Here is a 19370-nt window from a genome sequence, read left to right as displayed (position 1 = left end):
GAGCAAAGGCCAGGAACACAGACCCAGACACATCTGTGACGGGACCCTCCTCAGACTCTCGCATTTCTATCTCCTCCCTCAGAACTCCTCTTCCTAGTCTCAGCCATGGCTCTAAGTCAGCATCTCTGGTCCCAACTCACACTCTGCCTGATTTCTGATCACCTAGTCACTGAAAGGATATAGCAACTCTGCACAGGTCCAGGCAGGGCTTCATCCTGTAGTAGTCCACAGGGGTCACTACGCAATGGACACAGTGTGTCAGAAATGGTGATGGCAAAGGAGAGGGCTCAGATCTGTTGTTAACAGGGTCAACCAAGAGTCGTATTCTCGACTTGATGGACAGCCGTGACTAAGAGCCAATTCAAAGGCACCTGCAACTCAGTGAAGCACCAGCCACTACCACAGGCTTGGTCAGCCCAGGCTCGTGGCCTGCTCCTCCCCAGTCTAGTTTAACAGTGGACCATAACAGAGGACTGGGGTGGCATCCAGCAAAGCCTCACATCTGAAACAACACCTCCATCAACTCAGAGTGAATCCTGAAGAGAAAGTGGTGTTGTAACATTGGAGAGTGTGGGCCCTAGACCAGGACGCCTGGGCTCCACTCTCAGTGTCATCATTCGAAATGCTGAGCACAATGCGAACCTCTCTGTGCTTCACTCTCATCAGTAGGCTGGTCCCATCTCAGAACAGCTTCTGTGACTTACCGAGGGTTCAGGAAGAGTGCGCTGCTCTATTTTATCATGATGCTGGTGAATCTTTAAACTGCAACTTTGACTAATTTTCCTTAAAGTTCCGCTTTACCTTAACTCTTTAATAAAAGATCTCTCTAACAGTCTACACCTCTGTACTTAATTCTCTGACTTGCCCGAAACTGACTTCATCATATCTAACCAACACATCCTGCTACTTCCCGTTCAGTGTTCATAGGGTTTTCAAGAGTTTGTGGACTGATGTGCATCTGATTTGGGCCATGGTCTTTGCAATTACTTGCTATGCATCTGAGAGCTGGACAATGAATAAGGATAGAAAATGAATTGACGCCTTTAAGCTGTGGTGTTGGAGAAATGCACTGAACATCCCATGGACAGCTAAGAGAACAAACAGATATGTTCTGGAGAGGGTGCAGCTGGAGTGCTCTTTGAAGGCAAGAATGATGAGGCTTCACCTCACCTACTTTGGGCATGTTGCTAGGAGGGGCTACTCCTTGGAGAAGGACACAGTGTTGGAAGAGTGAAGGGTTGGCAAAGGAGAGGAAGGACCCTCAACCAAGTGGACTGACACAGTGACTGCTGCAAAGGGCTCTTGTGTGTCAGGAAGTGTGAGGATGGTGCAGGATAGAACAGGGTTCTTTTGTTCACAGGGTCACTATGAGTCATACTCGACCTGACGACACCTACAACAACAACTTCCCATTTGGGAATCCAACCCCATCTCCCGAGTCATCCAGACACCACTGTAAGCATTTGCCTTGACACAGATGTCCTTTCCTCGCACCATTCACCAAGGTCCAGCCTCCTCCAGGCAGGCACCCTGGCTTCTCCCTCAGTCAAGTAAGCCCTTCCTTCTGAGCCTTTAGCATTGTTAAGAGTAAATGGCACACAATGTAGCCCTTGTGCTACCCTGGAGTGTTTCTTGGTTTTATATGTTAAACAGTAAGTCTCAACAAGACCAAAGGCAACAGGGTTCAAGAACTTGGCCTCCTATCTTAGTCTGGCTTACAGTCAGCCCTGGCCAAATCTGAGATCGGGGCAGCCTTAAGGCTCAGTAGGAATTGTCTCAGGCTCTGCAGGTCAGATGATCACTACTGTTTTGCCGTAACAGTGTGACTGTACATCTAAGTGAATAAATGAGCCCAGGTTCCAATAACATTTCATTTCTAAAAACAAGTGACAGGAGGTCCGGTTTGGCTTTCACGTTAGAAGAACTAACTTTCCAGTTAGAGGAACTAACTTTGAGACTTTCAAACATACTGCTTGACAGATTAATCCTCCAACATATGAGAAGCATTGGTATATTTCTTAGCACTGAGCCACAGAACTCTTCTGAAATTACAGTCAGTTCTCACGTATCTTGATTTAAGCCTTTAGACCTAAAATTCTGCATTCTAGAAAACTTACCTTAACCGATTAGGTTTCTAATCACTGACTTGTGTTTACCATCCACCACACACCTTGAACAAGTTACTAAATCTCTTTGACTAATACTCTGCTAATCCTGTAATGTAAGAACAATGAAAATACCCCGTACAGTCCCTGAAGGAAGCACATGAGCTATTAAAGCGCTTGGCACAGCGTCTGGCCCTTGGAAGTGTTCAACAAACGAATTAGCAAGTTTCTACAGCACCTCGCACCAAGCCAGCCAATACCTGCTATCGGTCAGAAGGTCCTCGGTTACCTTCTTCCCCGTGAACTTGTGTCGATTCCCCATCTTGAAGTTGAGGGTCTTCCGGAGACGTCTCTGTCTACGGGAACAATAACCCCTAGAAGAAAAAAGCACAAGCAAAAAGTCATTGGTAGAGTTTTAAATAGGAAATTCTGCAATAATTTTAGGGGTAGTCTATATATGGTTTGCTCTGCTGTACACAGGGTTTTCGAAGGCCTATTATACTTCTGAAGTGGATGGTTAATTCTTCCTAGCCTGTCTTAATTTGGATGCTTAGTTTTAGAACAATATCTGACAGACAAGCATTTTACCAAGCACATAAAAGACACTTCCCTTACAGAAATAATGAATACATTCACTGTCATGTGTGTGTGTGTGTGTGTGTGTGTGTGTGTCCGTCCCCCACCGCCATGACTGGGCCAACTGGCAACACCATGATAGATGGAGAAGAGATTGCGATTGTTAACAATTACAGCTTGCTCGACTCTACAATCAACACTCTTAACACCAGCAGTCCGGAAATCAAAAGACTAATTGTATTGGGTAAATCTGCTGTCAGGGACCTCCCCTGTATGACATACAATGATGTCAGTATATGATGTGCCTAATCCAGGCCACAGTCTTTGTAATTAGCTGTTATGCTTTAGAAAGCTCGACAATGACTAAAGATGACAGAAGAAGAATCAATGCCTTCAAGTTGTGGTACTGGAGAAGAATCTTGAACATAGCATGCACCGCGAAGAAAACAAATAGGTCTGTCTTGCAGAGGGTGAAACCACATCTCTTCTTGGAGGCTTAGGATTTTGAGGTTCCGTCTCACATACTTTGGACATGGGCCAGCAGAGACCAGTCCTTGGAGAAGGACATCATGTTTGGAAGGGTAGAAGGACCGCGCAGGAGAGGAAGACCCCAGATGAGATGGACTGATAAAGTAACTGGGGTAATGGGGGTTGGTATGTTGGAATTAGTGAGACTGGCTCAGGACAAGGCAGGGTTCAGAGCTGCTGTACACTGAGTCACTATGGGTCACAGGTGCCTTGATGGCAAATAACAACAACATGTGGTTTGAGCATGGCAGAGATTGCAAGGATGGCACAAAATAAACCCAAGTTCCGATGGTCATTATGAGGACACCTGATGACATGTAACAAAAACATGGTTTCTTTACTATACATAAGTCATGTTTCACTTCGCAAAGACTGAACAGCTAAAACATGATTGGAATTCAGAAGCATAAAGGTAGAAGGCAGACTACCCACTCTAAAGGAAATGTACTCTCTAGCTGGACAGGACTGTGAAGATAAAAGGACAACCAAGAAAACATGACACACGTCTAAGTGAATGGCAACTGCATCAGCAGGCAGACTGGGAGGGAGGTAACTGAGGGCAGGAGGCATTGGGAGAGAGGAACTGCGAGCCTATCTGAATTAAACAGCGTCCAATCAGGATACGACCCAGGAAGACTCCAAATGTTGCCGCTAGGAGACGGTGCCCGCCTCTGGGCTCAGGCAGCTGCATTACGTCAGGTTCTGACACAAGCAGATGATCACCTCCAGTCTACAGCGTAGGAAGGATCCCCACGCTAAATCCCCCGAGTGCTTTAGCACCCTGTGAGCCGTAAACATACGTGTTAAAGAAATGCGGTTGACAAAATGAGATTAACATGCTCATATGAGACTTAGACACAGACCCACACATACGTATGTATGTTGTATATATTATTGTCATGTGTCATCAAGTTGGAACCAACCCATGGCTGACCCTTCAGTGGGTTTTCAGAGGCTGTACAGCACCACGGGGGAGGAGAATGCTCGTGTGTACGTTCTTTCTGTTGGGTGCCGTTGAGACAGTACCAACCCATGGCTGACCCTCCAGTGAGTTTTCAGAGGCTATAAATCATACAGGAGGACAGTCCACCTTTCTCCATGGAGTTGCAGGAGGGTCTGAACCATGTGCTTTCGGAACTGCAGCACAGCTTCTTACCATTAGGTCACCAAAGCTCCCTCCCCGTACACATATATCCTTTTAAATCAAAAGAGGGGCCCTTGTGGCACTGATTAAAGCAATCAGCTGCTAACCAAAACACTGATCGTTCAAAGCCACCAGCCACTGTGAGGGAGAAAGATCCCCACAGGGAGGTGAGAACAACCCCTTCCTGAAGGGTCACTATGATCAGAACTGATTAAATGGCAATGAGGTGTTTTTCAGAGTAAGTGGAAATAATACAGCAGATCATTTACAATATAAAATGATACTTGGCCCCCCACCAACCAATTTCTGCAGGTCTGCAACTGCATCCCTACCCATCCTCACCCTTCTGCCCCCAACCCTCACCTCCTTGTACCCCCAATTTGTTTTTCCTCCAATTAAAAAAAATGGTACTTGGATGACGCTTCAGCATTTAAGTAATTCTCAAAGCTACTAGCTAGCATACAGATTATTAAACAGAAGAAATAATACTCTGCTTTAATCTATGAACCAGACATCCCCCTCAACTCCTAGTATGACTCTAATCATCACTTATCTTTTTGTGGAATGCTCACGCCTGTACACTAGTATAAACTGGAAAACCTTTCCTGGCAAGATTTCTCAAAATCAGATTAGAAATGTTCCTATCCCACGAATGGCAGTCTATGTTGTCTCTGTGCTATCAAGTCGGCGCTAACACGGTTACTCAACGTCTGAGCAGAGCTGATGATGGCACACTTTGTAGGCTGTGGTCTTTACAGGAACAGACTTTCAAGTCTATTCTCCTACAGGGCAACTGATGGACTCAAACTACCAACCTTTTGGCTGGCAGCCTCGCATTTACCGTGTGTCACTGGGCTCTGTTTCTAATGGTAGCATTGGTAAAGCACAGCGAATATACCACAGAATGCCAAAGAATGAGCAAACCTGTCTTGCAGGCAGCAGGAGTGCTCCTTGGAGGTGATTATGCTGAGACTTCATCTCGCACACCGTGGGCATGTTATCAGGAGGGGTGCATCTCTCAGACAGGACAGGCTTGAACAAGCAGAGGACGTGGGCCGCGAAGGAGAGGAAAGCCCTGACTGAGACAGACTGACACAGTGCTGTCAACATAAGCACCGGAGAGACAGGGTGCGCAGGGCTGGGCAGAGCTGCATCCTGTCGTACAAAGGGTCGCTAGGAGTTAGACGGACCCTAACAAATTTTTTTTTAAAAAAACAGTGTAAAAAAAAAGTATGAGACTCATTGGAGCAATTTTTTTTTAAGTTTGGGGTTGTTGTTTTTTTAATTTTATTATTTTTTTGTGGGTTTGTATCGTCAAATCTGATCTGACTGGCACAGGAGGAGACTGTCCCTCCTTCTCCAACAGAGCATCTGGTGTATTCAAACCATGTACCTTTGGGATTGCAGTGGCAATTTTTTTTTTAAATATAGAATACTTCACAAATATGCATGTCATCTGTGCGCAGGGCCCATGCTAATCTTCTCTGCACTGTCCTAATTTTAATATATGTGCTGCCAAAGTGAGCACAGGAACATTTTTAAGGCTACAAAATTTGTTATCACCTGAAGAATCAATTTAACGGAGGAAGGTAAATAAATTATGGTACATCCATACACACTGGGATGTTATACACCAAAAAATAAAATCCTGTTCAGGTGCTTTTTTACAGGCACAGAGAAATAAACACGATAAAATGTTCAACAAAAAGCAAGGCACAAAGTTGTATGTTCACTAGGATCAAACTTAAGAAAAAGTTTACAGATAGAAGACTGAAAATACCAGATGGTAGAGCAGGCAGAAATGTATTTCTATATGAGGAAGCCCTAAGGATGGGCTGGGAGCATGCGCACACATCTATGACACCAGTGAAGGAGAAAGGCCAGGAGCGGGCGGCTGAAACTGGCTCTCGCTTCTCTTGCCTTGGCTGACACACGATACACGACAATGCAGGTGATTCCTTCTGTAGATGAGTATGTGTTACTCTTTATATTTTTATTTTCACTTCTAAAACATGCTTAAGGAAATATAAGTGTCTTTTAAACCTAAGATGCAAAATTTTACTCTTATATATACAAACAGAAACATTTTTTAAAATCTGAAAGGAAATAGGCCAAAAATGTTGATGCTGCTTGGTTAACCATCATTTGGGTCACAAGCAGGTTCTTGTCTGTTAATCTTTTGTTATAACCATAATTTCTAGAAGTCCAAGGCGATAAGGAGGAGAGCTGGTGGTGTAATGGTAGAAGTGCTCAGCTGCTTACTGAAAGGCGGATGGTTTGAGCCCACTGCCAGACAGCTTCCATAATGCCACCCACGTTAGATACCTTACGGACGGACTATCCTGTTCTCCAGGGTTACTCGATCCTATGGAGTCCCTCTGTCCTTCAGGGTCGTTCCGACCTACAGGGTCACTCTGTCCTTTAAACTCTGTAGTGTTAGCCTAAAAGGTAGGGCTTATTTTTTTGGCCATTATGGTTAGTTTGCCCCACTGGTCTCCAGCAACCTGAACTGCAAGCATGTGGTCTTGCAAATCAGCATCAGCTGATAAAGAGAATGCTTCCTACCCTGGGCAGCAAGACTTGAGCTGAGCATGGCTTGTGATGGCAAGAACCCGGGGAGATCAAGACCCTAGTGGTGGAGAGACTGGCACTGCTGTGGACAAACGGTGGCCAAGTGTGACCCGAGGCTTCCTGCATTTGTGCTGGCCACCATTAAAGGCTTGGTTGTTCTTGTGGGGTTTAAAGGAGAAGCTGACTTGTAAGTCCTCTGAGGCAAACCTTGCTGGATGCTTTGGGTTTGACCGCTGAATTGAAACCTGAGGAAACTTCCTGAGGAATTGTGTCTTGTGCTGTCCAGCGAAAGCCTGGACCTGTACTGTGAGATACTCTTTGCCTCCTCTGCTCTCCGAATCATTTCCCTAATAAACCCCATTACTGGTGCTGTGACAGTGAGGCTGTGAGTCGGCCACGAACAAATGCCGCTCTACTGCTGGGGCTCTAGAGGCACCACAGGGCTGGGTTACAGGCTCTTTTCCTGTTTTCTGCTTTGGGGCCGTGACAGGCTGTGCTATTTTTACTCCCTCTGTCCCTTTCAGAGATGCTCATGTCCTGTTTTCTCCTCACTAGACAAGCTCACTCTGTCCTATGGGGACCTCTATCCTATAGGATCATTATGAATCAGAACCGATTTGACGGCAAAGGGTTTGGTTTTGGTTATGAAAGATGTTTTCAAAAGCCCCTCCTCAATGAAATCAAATGAGGACTAAACAATAATCTTTGCTGAAAGAGCTGGTCGAGAGATTTTCAACATACACTCTCACAGTGTACTATCTCCAGTGTCCAGAACAAAACAAGGAAGGTTTTAAAACAGTCATCAAAAAAACAGAAAGAAAAAAGAAAGAGGAAAAAACCCCAACAAACCAAAACACAGACATCTAACTTCTTAACTAACATCTTAAAATAATCTAGATGAGCATATACAACATTTGAGTTGTTGCAAGTCAATTCCAACACCCAGCACGTCCCCAGAGCTGTCCCCTTATGAGAACGGCCTCCCAGCCTCCTCCTGTGGAAGGCTGTAGATCTGACGCAGTGCAGCATGCAGCAGACCACCCACCACACAACCACAACGCCTTGGGACAAATTTTGGACCACTTAAATTCTCCACCATAAACACAGCAATAAATAAATGATGTTTACTAACAACTGCCAGCAGAGAGCAGCAGTCCTGGTAGCACAGTGGGTTAAGCAGCAGGCTGTAAACCCAGCAAGCGCTCCAGGATGAGCAGATGAGGCAACCTGCTTCTGTAAAGACAGAGCCCCAGAAACCTACGGGCCAGTTCTTTGCCCTCCAGAGTCACCAGCCATCCAAACAGACTTAAGAGCAGTAGGCTCAGGGTCCGTCTATTCCGGATCTCTCACATAAAGACAAACCTGGACAATTTCTCTCAAAGCAAGTTAACAGTCCATTCCTATCAAACAACTTCTGTTCCAAAGCTAGTGCTCACCTGACTGAAGCACAGTAATTATCTCCTAACCTACAGCAGTAACAAGCAGATAAGACAAAACACAACCACTCATTGTTACTCTCCAACAGGAGAGACACTCAACATATTAAGGAACATCAACATAACTCACAGCCAAGCTACGCTGTTAGTAAAACACACAAATTACCAGAGAGCCTTGGAGTGAGACTCTGTTAAACACAGACATACAGAAAAGCGCTCTGGCCTCACGCCCACAGCTGAGTTACTTTCCTAGTTCTCTTCCTTTCCAACAAAATGTCCTCAAGGCCCACAGCTGCCATCTCTCCAAGTCCTCACCTCTCCCTCTCTCCTTAACCTACTCTAAAATCAAGCTTCCATGCTCATCATTTCCTTCAAATTGTTCCTAAAATGCCATCAATAATGCTGAAATTAAAAATACCATTCACAATTGATCCTCCTTCAAAAGAAAGTACTCAGGAATAAAGCTAACAGCACAGTACAAAACTCACATGCTGAAAATTACACAATGAGAATTTTGTTCTTATTTCCTTTTGTTCTGAGAATATTTAAAAAAAAAATCAATGACCTAGAGAAATAGAGACCTATTATGGATTGGAAGACTCAATATATTAAAGATGTCCATTTGTTCCAAATTTATACACACATTTTAGGCAATTTTTATCAATAGTGATTTGAACATCAATTTTAAAATAAAAAAGATTTCTTACAGATAGAGCCAAGATTACTCTAAAAATCATACAGCAAGGCAAAGAAAGCAGAATAGCTAAAGCACTTGTTTTTTAAAAAAAATACAACTGAAGTAGTCAGTTTAGCAAATTCTAAGACTTCTTTAGTTGCAGTGGTTATTACCATGTGGTTCAAAGGACAGACGGAGATCAATATAGAGAGCAGAGTAGATACATCTCTGTGGCTCACTTAACCCGATTTCTGACAAAGAGGCGATATTAATTTCAGAGAGGAAGGATGATGCTTTCCAAAAAATGGTGAACAACCACTAGCTAAAAAAATTAATCTCCACTTAATCTCATATAAAACAATTAACTCAAAACAGATCATAAGCGTAAACAACCAAAGAAAATGGTAAAATACACATTTAGACCAAAAACCAGACACAATTTACATTAACAAGAACTATGCCAGAGTTTTTTAACTTGACACTAAATCCATATACAGATAACATACTTTCTGAATCGAGAATTCTGCCCTGCGAGCCTGCCTCTGAGGAGATGGAAACTGGACACAGACTGGGAGACAGTATCCCAAACGTGCATAACTGATGCTGGAGTGACCACTTAGAAAAATAGCGAACTCTCAAAACCCAACAGGAGAAATGAATCCAAATACCTAATTAGAAAACATTAGAACATAAAAAAAACAACATTAAAACATTAGAAAAAAGGCATGAAGACACTTTTCACCAGAAAGGATTTGCAAATGGCAAATAAGCACAGGAAAGACGCTGAACACACCAGTCACTTGTTATTGTCCTAGTGCCAAGAACAACAGACCACACCAACCATCCTGTTAGCACCCTCACCACCACTGTTGTGCATGAGCCCACTGTCACAGCCACTGGTCAATCCATCTCACTGAGGCTCCTCCTCTTTTAACTGACCCTCTGCCATGGCCTGTGTGAAGCACACCTTAGTCCTTAAAGTAACATCCTTGCTCTTTAGTGTTTTAAAAAGTTCTGCAACAAATTTGCACAGTGTAATACGTCACTTGATTTTTTTTAAATGTGTGTGTGTGTGTGTGTGTGTGTGTGTGTGTGAGCGTGTGTGAGCAAATCAGATCTGACTGGTACAGGAGGAGATTGCCCCTCCTTCTCCAGCAGAGCATCTGGTAGATTTGAACCGCATACCTCTGGGATTGCAGTGCAGCTTCTTGCCACTAGGCCACCAGAGCTCCTCGTCACTTGATTTCTTAACTGCTGTTTTCTATGGGTTCTGATTGTAGATCCATGTAAAACAAAATTTTTGACAACTTCCATTTTTCTGTTATCTATTGGTCCAGGTGTGAGAATTTTCATCTCATGTCAAAGTGTAATCCGTACTGAAGGCTAAAGTCTTTGAGTTTCATTAACAGGTGCTTCAAGGCATTGTTGCTGTTGTTATGTGCACGTGTTATGAAATGGGACCAACTCAAAGCTGACTCTCCAGCAGGTTTTCAGAGGCTGAAAACTGCACAGATGAAGACTGCTCCTCTTTCTTCCACAGAGCAGCTGGTGGGTTCAAACCACCTGCCTCTGAGATGGCAGTACAACTTCTTACCACTAGGCCACCAGCGAGCTCTCTTCAAGCCACTGTTGTTATGTGCCCTCGAGTTGCTTGCGACTCATAGTGACCCTCTGTACAATAGCCCTAAACCCTACTCTATCCTGTGCCAACCTTATTGTCTGTGACACACCTATGCCCACTGCCCCAGTGACTGAATCAATCCATCTCATTGAGGATCTTCTTGCACTGTCCCTCCACCCTTCCAAGCATGACTCCCTTCTGTAAGGACTGGTCCTGCCTTGTAACATGTCCAAAGTATATCAGACGAAGCTTCAGAATCCTTGCCTCCAAGGAGCAGCCTGGTCACACCCTCTCCAGGACAAACCTGCTTGTTCTCCTAGCAGTCCATGGTATATGCAACACTCTTCTCCAGCACCACAGCTCAAAGGCATCAATTCTCTTTCTATCATCACTAGTCATTGTCCAGCTCTCTGACGCATAGCAAGCAATTGCAAAGACTATGGCCTGTATCAGGTGCACCTTAGTCTCTAGACTGACGTGGTTGCTCTTCAGTTCTCTAGAGAGGTCCCTGACAGCAGACTTTTCCAATGCAATCTGTCTCTTCATTTCCTGGCTGCTGATACCCCGAGTGTTGACTGTGGAGCCAAGCAAACTAAAGCTGTTAACAATCTCAATCTCTTCACCGCCCATAATGATGCTAGCAATTGGCCCAGTGGTGAGAATCTTTGTTTTCTTGATGTTGAGTTTCAATCCATATTGAAGGCTGCAGTCCTTAACCTTCTATAGTAAGAGCTTCAGGTTCTCCTCAGTTTCAGCAAGAAGGGTGTGTCATCTGCATAAGGCAGTCTTTTGATGAATCTTCCTCCAATGCTGATGCCACATTCCTCCTCATAGAGCCCAGCCTCCCAGATGATCTGTTCTGCAGACAGACTGAAAAGGTATGGAGACAGAATACATCCCTGGGGTACACCCTTCCCGATTTTTTAACCATGCAGTGTCTCCTTGCTCTGTTCTGATGACTGCCTCCTGGTCCATGTATAGGTTTTTTTATAAGCACAATCAAGTGTTCTGGGATTCCCATTCTTCTCAGCCACAGTTTGTTGTGATCCACACAGTCAAATGCCTTTGCACAGTTAATAAAACATAGACATTCCTCTTTGAGCCATAAGGGAATGCTAATTAATGAGATACTAATACATACTTTAAAGAACAGCTAAAATAACAGAGACACCACCAAACGCTGGTGAGGATGCAGAGAAACTGGGTCCCTTGTACATCAAGGGGAGCATGTAAAATGATATACCATTGAGGGAAGCCAAATATCAAATTTAATAGTAGTAGACCAAATGCTGTATGGGGAAATGAGGGAAGCTTAATACAAGCTGAAGGTCACCTTGTGACACTGGGGCGTTCCCTAGGAGTCAACTTTGTTGAGTTCACCATTATCCTTTGTTTTGTACTTCCTTGTGATTTTACTTTTATTATCTTATGATTCTAAATAAATACTTAGAGAAGCATGGCTTGAGGTCTTCAGTCGAGAACTGCTGACCCCCTGTTTTATGCTCTCTGCTCTATCTCATTCCTGGCTGTTTGTCTCTTTATTAATAATTATAAAATTATTCCGTTCTTTGGGACCCTCCGTTTGCAACATACCATCACTCAGATAAGCAGTTTGGAAATTTCCTAAAAACTAGACTTGCAGCTAATGGCCCAGAAAATGAAAACATGCTCTCACAAAAACATGTACACAACTGTCTCCAAGACCTTTATTTCTAACAGCTAAAATCTAGACAACCTGCATGTCCTTCAGGGAGTAACTGGTCAAGTACTCTGGGGCACATCCAGAGTTGTGCACCGTGGAGTCAGGTTTTCAGAGGCAATAAATCCCATGGAAGCCGACTGTCTATCCTTCTGCAGAGCAGCTGGTAGATTCAAACTCTGTGCCTTTGAGATCGCAGTGCAACTTATTACCAACAAGCCACCAGAGGTCCCGGTTAACAGACTGTTGTAGTGTACTGCAGAGTCAGAACCGACCCATAGCTGACCCTCCAGTGGGTTTAGAAGCACTAGTTGTACAGAGTAACCACATGGGAGGAGACTGCCCATCTATCCTCCCACAGAGAAGCTGAGCCACACGTTTGGGAATGCAGTGCCACTTCTTGCCACGAGGCCACCAGAGTTCACAAATTACAAGTACCTTTTGCACAGTCTCCCATCTGCAGTCTCTACAGAAGCAGAGACAGGTCTAGGCTCTTCAGTGTGCCAGCGAGCAGGTTTGAACTGCAAGCATTTCATTCTATATGGAATCTATATTATTTCTTATAACTGCATGTGGAACTGTAATTATCTCAAAATTTTATAAACACAAAAACATTAACGTCCTCCCTAGTCTCCTGTCACATGACTACCCAGAAGCTTCTGAAAATATGTCACTTCATCCTTTTTTGGAACACTTTCTCCTCTCGGCTTCCTCCTACCTTTCTAACCAGTTTCTCAACCCTCTTCGTAGGCAGCAAGGTGGAAGAGAAACACCACCGGGCTCATAACCTCAATCACATTGGTCCCCATTGAAGGGCTTGTCGTGAGTAAGTCTCTATTCTCAGCTCTCACGTCTCCACTGAACTCCAAATTCACAGATCCAAGGACCTCGCTGACGTCCCACTTGGACATCTAACAGGCATCTCCAAAGCAGAAATTATCCTCTGCGTCCACTCTACCAACTTTTCCCCCGTCTTCTGACTTCCATAAATGGTGCTATCATGCAAATTCAAACCAAGTTCAAATGCAAGCGTATCAACAATGATAAGCAAACGGAAATTCATTCACATAATGGAATCTTGTGAAGTCCCGTTCAAGCCCAACTACCAGTTACTCTCACCTCTTCCTCTCCTGAGGCTTACATCTAATCCATCAGTGAACCCTCATAACTCTCCTTCCAAATATCCCAATCCTATTCACTCTTTAATCTCTTTTTCCATTGCTGACATCCTAGTTCAAGCCTTATCACCACATAGGGGCTGAATATGCCTCTTAATTGGGTTACCCTTATCTGGACACTTAACAGTGCATCCTGACACAACAACTAGAATAATTTTTTTCCAAAATAGTAAAGAATCATGAAGAAACTATTCTATAGAAGAAGAGTCTACAGGAACCATGTTCTCTTCTATGCTGAAACCAGGAGTTGGACAGACAGTGCCCAGTGATCAGGGCTAACTATTCTGATTAGGTCACAAGAGACGGTAGGGTGGGGGGTGGAGAACAGAACCTCAAACTCCTTTAAAAAACAAAACAAACAACAAACCTTACTGGCTGGCTGGGATTCCAAGACTATTACCCTAAGATACTCTTCAAATCCTGAACTGACACTAAAGCCTGATGGCATCCTGTAGCCTCATAGCAAACTGACTCAAAACAGCATGACTGTTACCCTAAACACAGTGCTCCTTTACAAATGTCTATGAGCCCAAACAGCCAACATTTACTTTAAAAGCAACTAAGAATGAATGGGACAAGAAAACTAGATTAATGGAAACAAGACAACCAGAATGGAAATAAAGCAGAATGAGCATGCATTGTGAAGACTGTAACTAAAGCAATGTATAACTGTGCACAAACTGCTGACTGGGACCTAAACCACTCAGGAAACTTGTACTGAAATCACAATTAAAAACAAAACAAAACAATGCACTGTGAGTGTTTGCATCTTTATTAGAATAAATTTTTAACAGACATTATAGAGAAATCAGGCAAAATAAAAGACTATAATTTACATCACCGTACAAGGACCTCACACAATGACATATAAGCCCTTACAATTAGACCAGTAAGCAGTATTGCGCACCACAGGTGGACTCATCCACAATTTCTTTTAACTTGGACCCGCAATTAACAATCATGGAAGCAGCAGTGAAGAAATCAAAAGATTTACTACATCGAGCAAACACACTGCAAAAGCCCTTTCAAAAAGCAAAGCTGTTATATCAAAAACTAAAATGCATCTGACCCGAGTCAGTATTTTCTCTTTGTAAATGTTTTATTGTGATCTGAGTAAAAGTTTAGAGCAAACTGGTTTTCCATTCAGCAATCCACACACACTGTGAGCTGTGACATGACAGCCCCACCACGGCAGGGCTCTTCCTCTGTGTTCCTGTTTCCACTTGTCCTTGCCTATCCACCTGCCTCCTGGGACTTATTCTGGCAAAAAAGATCCTACATGGTTGACGGCTCTAAGAAGTCCCTCTCTGGATCACCTTATAGGCCTATCTATTGTTTGGCTATAAGTTGAGCGCAAAGGTGATTTCTGTGCCAGGTCCAGTCACGGCATTTTCAATCACCTCATATGCACACAACAGCTGGACAAGGAATACGGAGGACAGAAGAATAGACACCTGTGCATTATGGAGGTGGCAAAGAATCCTGTCTATCCCATGGGCTGCCAGAGGAAGAACAAACCCACCTTGCAAGAAGCACAGCTAGGAGGTTCCTTAGAAGTGAAGATGATGAAACTTTATCTCATGCTCTTTGGATCAATCCCTGAGCAGGACAGTGTCCTTGGTAAAACAGAGTCATCGAAAAAGAGGAAGATCTTCAAAGTGACAGACTGGCACAGTGGCTAGAACAATGCGCTCAAAAGCAGCCACAACTGTGGGGCTGGCACCAGACCAGCTGTGCTGGGGGTCACTGGGAGGCAAGGCCAGCACCCCAGCCCTTAACAAACACCATTCACATCACTGGGGAAGATGTTAGAGGAATAGGTGTTCATTTGGTTAAGTGGGATAATGGCATTGTGGGTATGCCTTTTTTTTTCTTCTTGATGTCTGTAACAAAATTTATCCCTGAGGCCCAAGAGAGGGAAACAGGGCCCATGAGTTACAGTGTTTCTATGGCAGCCTTTTGGGCCAGTACCAGCCATGGGGTGGGGCTAGCACTGAATTTGACACAGCTGCACATGGGTATGATTTTAAAAGGCCTTATCTACTTAAAGATACAATGTCAGGTACTGATAAAATGGTATGTCTAGGATTTATTTTAAAACAATCTAGCACAATAAATATAAGGAGATCAGATGAATGCTGGCAAGGCCATGGAGAAGTGAACTCTCCCACACTGCAAGCAGAGGGACAAACGTGCTACCCCTGTGAAACCTGCATGGGGGCTCCCAGGGCGCCATTAATGTCTCCTCCTTCATCTGGTGCAGGTTTACAAAAGGTACATACACGTGGGCTGGGGGAAATTCATCACTCTACAGTAGGGATGGAACAAAAGAATCAAGAAGGGCAGAGGACGACGACTGATGACCATAAATGACTCAATAATGAGTTCACGAGTTATACTGTATCTACACTGGAGTCTGGAGATTTCCTTAATAATTTAAACAATAATCTGGGTCCTAACAGCCCCTTGTTCAAAATTCTCTCATGGCTTCCAACCACAATGAGATCAAAACCTGAACTCTTCAGGCGAGCCCTGTCCTCTCCAACCTCACCTCACGCCACTGTCCTGTGGCTCAGTCTGCCCAGCTCTGCTGACGCATGCCACATGGCTGACTGGAGGGCACAGCTCTCTGCTGCATGCCCGGATCACAGGGTCGTTCCTAACACAGGGCCCTCAACACCTAAGCTAGTGTCCCGCCAGCTCATCCCTTTCGTATTACCGCCTTTAATGTTCATTCTGAGCAGACATTCTTATTTAATCACCAGAAAACAAATTATTTGAAAGAACCCTTATGTGTTATTTACTGTTCTCCACTAACTAACCACAAAAGGTTAACACACAGGTACTAAGTGAAAAACTGGATGATCAAACCGACCTAGACACACGTTCAAAGAAAGGCCCCGTCTACTTCCAAAAGGCCATGAGGCTGAACTCTGTGGAGCAATTCTCTGTGTAGACAGGCCCGTCAGGAGTCAGGAAACTCGACAGCAACTGGTCTGGCGCCTAGAACAGCATCTGGCACTTGGTGCTCCTCATATGTTTTCAAATGAATGAATAATGACAACCTGAGACATAGAGCATCTTAGCAGTACTTTCTAAGAATCAAGTATTCAAGCCCATAGTATCTACAGGACACAAAGAATTGACTGATTCTCTTTTAGAAATTATTAGATTATCACACATCACACCAGGCATCTTTTCTACTTTCTAAGATTCCTATTACATTATTTTCCAATTTAAAGGCTGTTATAAAAATGTATCAATATCACAGAAATTCCTTTATATTTAAACTGCCAAGATGCTTCAACATAGTTATGTTAAACTGTTTACCATAATTGCCCCATTATTTTTAGCAGATACTTCTAAGTGTATCCATGGTAAAAAGCTTGGCTCATTTTATTCACTAGAGAATTTCAAGTTTACAAAATAATTCCCTTTTTAGAATTCACTATAAATTCAGAGCTAGTCTCCCTAAATCCACCTTCTGTTAGTCACAAAGAGCAGGATATTAACAAACACAAGGCAAGTTTGAAAATGTTCACACAACTGCACATGGTACCCACCTGTATCTCTGAAAATCTCCATGCCGTAAACCATGCTGTTGCTGGGATTCCTTAATAATCTGAAGAACTGAATTCCAGATTAAGGAAAAGCTTAAAATGACAAAAATCCAAGCGATTCAAGACTTACCCTTATTAGGTTATATATGTACCAACCTATAGCACATTAAGCATTTCTTCACTCCACAGTACATTAACTAATAAAATGTCCTATAACCATTCTCAGATGTAGTTATCTTGTCATGGGACAGGGCCAAGCAAGTAGAAAAATGTGATTGCCTGGGTTGTTTTCATTATCAGACAAAAAGAGGACAACATTCTTAGCCATTCTGTACTTCTCAAAGCCAAAAGCTAAAATAAAGCAGCTGGATTCTGAAAAAGTCACCAAGAAAGACACCACTCATTTAAACCCAGTTCCCACAATTCACTCACACAAGCTAATTCAGATTCAGCCTTAAAAAATACGGGTACTTGCTGAAGAAGGAGGAACAATCGCCTCCTGTACCAGTCAGATCCAATTTGACGGTACACACATAAAAAGAATAAATAAATAAATAAAAATTAAAAAAAAAAAAAATACGGGTACTACAGCTCTATTCACATAACTTCCCACAACTGCCAAATCTAACTTTCCTTAACAGCTGCACTTCTGCAGGAAACTGTGAGCAGGTGTCAACCAGGCTAAAAGCTGCTCTAAAATATTACTCCTTTTAAAAGAAACCCTGATCACTCACTCGACCTCTGTAAGTTTCTAAACCCTGGAAGTCCAATGACTTTCAGCTACAATTTCAGCATTAAGTTTCTCAATGCTTTGGTCTACATGCAAATTTAAATAATAAACACCAAATATCCCATGGACTGTCTAAAGAACACATAGATGTTTTGGAGAAAGCGCAACCAGAATGCTTGTTGAAGACAAGAATGATAAAGCTTTTTCTCACATATGTCCAGCATGTTGTTAGGAGACGCTATTTCTTGGAAAGGGACATCATGCTTGGAAAAACAGAGGGTCAGCACAAGAGAAAGATCTTCAACCACACGTGTTGACACAGTGGCTGCCATGATGGATGGGCCAGGCAGTGTGTCAGAGATGATAAGGTCGGCACAGGAGAAGTCAGGATTCAAATCTGTTGTTCATAAAGCCCCAGCAAGTTATACACTACACGGGCATCTAACAAGACACCAACAAAGGAGTTATTCTAATATTTTAAAAAGACAGGGAAATACACAGCTGTTGAAATTCAGGCATCGTGACGTCCATATGGAATTAGACCTAATAAGCAAAACTCCAAACTTCTAAAAGCTTAACTAATGGAGACGTCAAACGACTTGTGCTCTTTCAGAAAGGAATCGATATTTTTCTGTTATTCATTTAAAAAACCTACGAGCTAGTGTCACAAACACTGCACTGTGCTACACACTATATGGAAATTAGAATCCAATTCCTACAGCTCATCTGACAGCTCTCAACAGGATAAAATGTCTACACACCATAAAGATCTGTAGGATAGTTTACATCGAAATAGGTAACCACCGTTCCCACGAAGCAGTCAATCCCTGCCTCCTTGTACCCAGCATCAAGCTGTCATCTTTGACCACTCTAGCCTCCACGGCTGTCAGATCAAGTCATCGAGTCCATACGTCAAGCCTGCCCTTTGCTCTCCCCGGATGGATGGCTCAAGAAGCCGGGGCAGGAGCTCAGGGGGCAGCCAGAAGGGCACCTGTGTCCACGCCCTCCAACTGCGCACTGGGAAAACCTGTCCAACATCCCCGTGCCCCTTGAAGATAAAGGGGTGTCTTGAACCGGGGGCCCGAGAGGGATGCTAAGAAAAGCCCGTCGGAGAGCAGGCCTCAAAACTCTTACAAAGGAACTGCAACCCTCGGCCTCCTCCCGTGGCCAGGACGTGCTCGGACCCGCCGCCTCTCCCGCCCCCGGCCCGACAGATCGACACGTAGTCATTGCGAGTCGGGCCTGATTCTTCCAGGATACTCTCCAAGCTCAGGCTATCCCCGAACTCCTTGTTGGCCTTCGATCCGGCTGACGGTCGTTCGTTTTCTTTATTCTCGTCCCCTCCGGCACTGCGTCCACTACCTCCGCCGCCGCCGCCGCCGCCGCCGCCGCCGCTGCCGCCAGGGACCTGTTTCTCGGCAGCCATCTTGCCCTGCGCCGCAGAGCAGGACGGGATAGAGGAGGAGGGGCAGCCGAGAGCTGGGGAGAGAGCGGGCCTGCCGCGCGGGCTGATGGGATAGCGGTGGACTTCGCCTCTGCCGGCCCG

General features: G+C 44.1%; 1 protein-coding gene across 3 annotated transcripts in view; it reads right to left on the bottom strand.

The window, feature by feature from the left end:
* The window catches only part of SRP68 (signal recognition particle 68kDa), a 40295-nt gene extending 21019 nt beyond the window's left edge, over positions 1-19276 (bottom strand). Inside the window, exons 1-3 of one of the 3 annotated variants that reach the window (XM_006886194.1) lie at positions 19085-19276; positions 17098-17164; positions 2366-2479 (exon numbers count right to left, since the gene is read on the bottom strand). In XM_006886194.1, coding sequence (XP_006886256.1) covers positions 2366-2479; positions 17098-17164; positions 19085-19250 — 347 coding nt within the window. In that variant the 5' untranslated portion in view covers positions 19251-19276. The remainder of the gene's footprint in view (positions 1-2365; positions 2480-17097; positions 17165-19084) is intronic. The other 2 variants (XM_006886195.1, XM_006886196.1) reach the window with 2 other exon arrangements.
* Positions 19277-19370: the final 94 nt, after the last annotated feature.

Source organism: Elephantulus edwardii, unplaced genomic scaffold (assembly GCF_000299155.1).
Source record: "Elephantulus edwardii isolate Elephantulus edwardi_28Jun2011 unplaced genomic scaffold, EleEdw1.0 scaffold00048, whole genome shotgun sequence".
NCBI classification, from domain to species: Eukaryota; Metazoa; Chordata; class Mammalia; order Macroscelidea; family Macroscelididae; genus Elephantulus; species Elephantulus edwardii.
The sequence above is the reverse complement of the archived record's forward strand: the minus strand, read 5'-3'. Positions and strand labels throughout refer to the sequence as shown.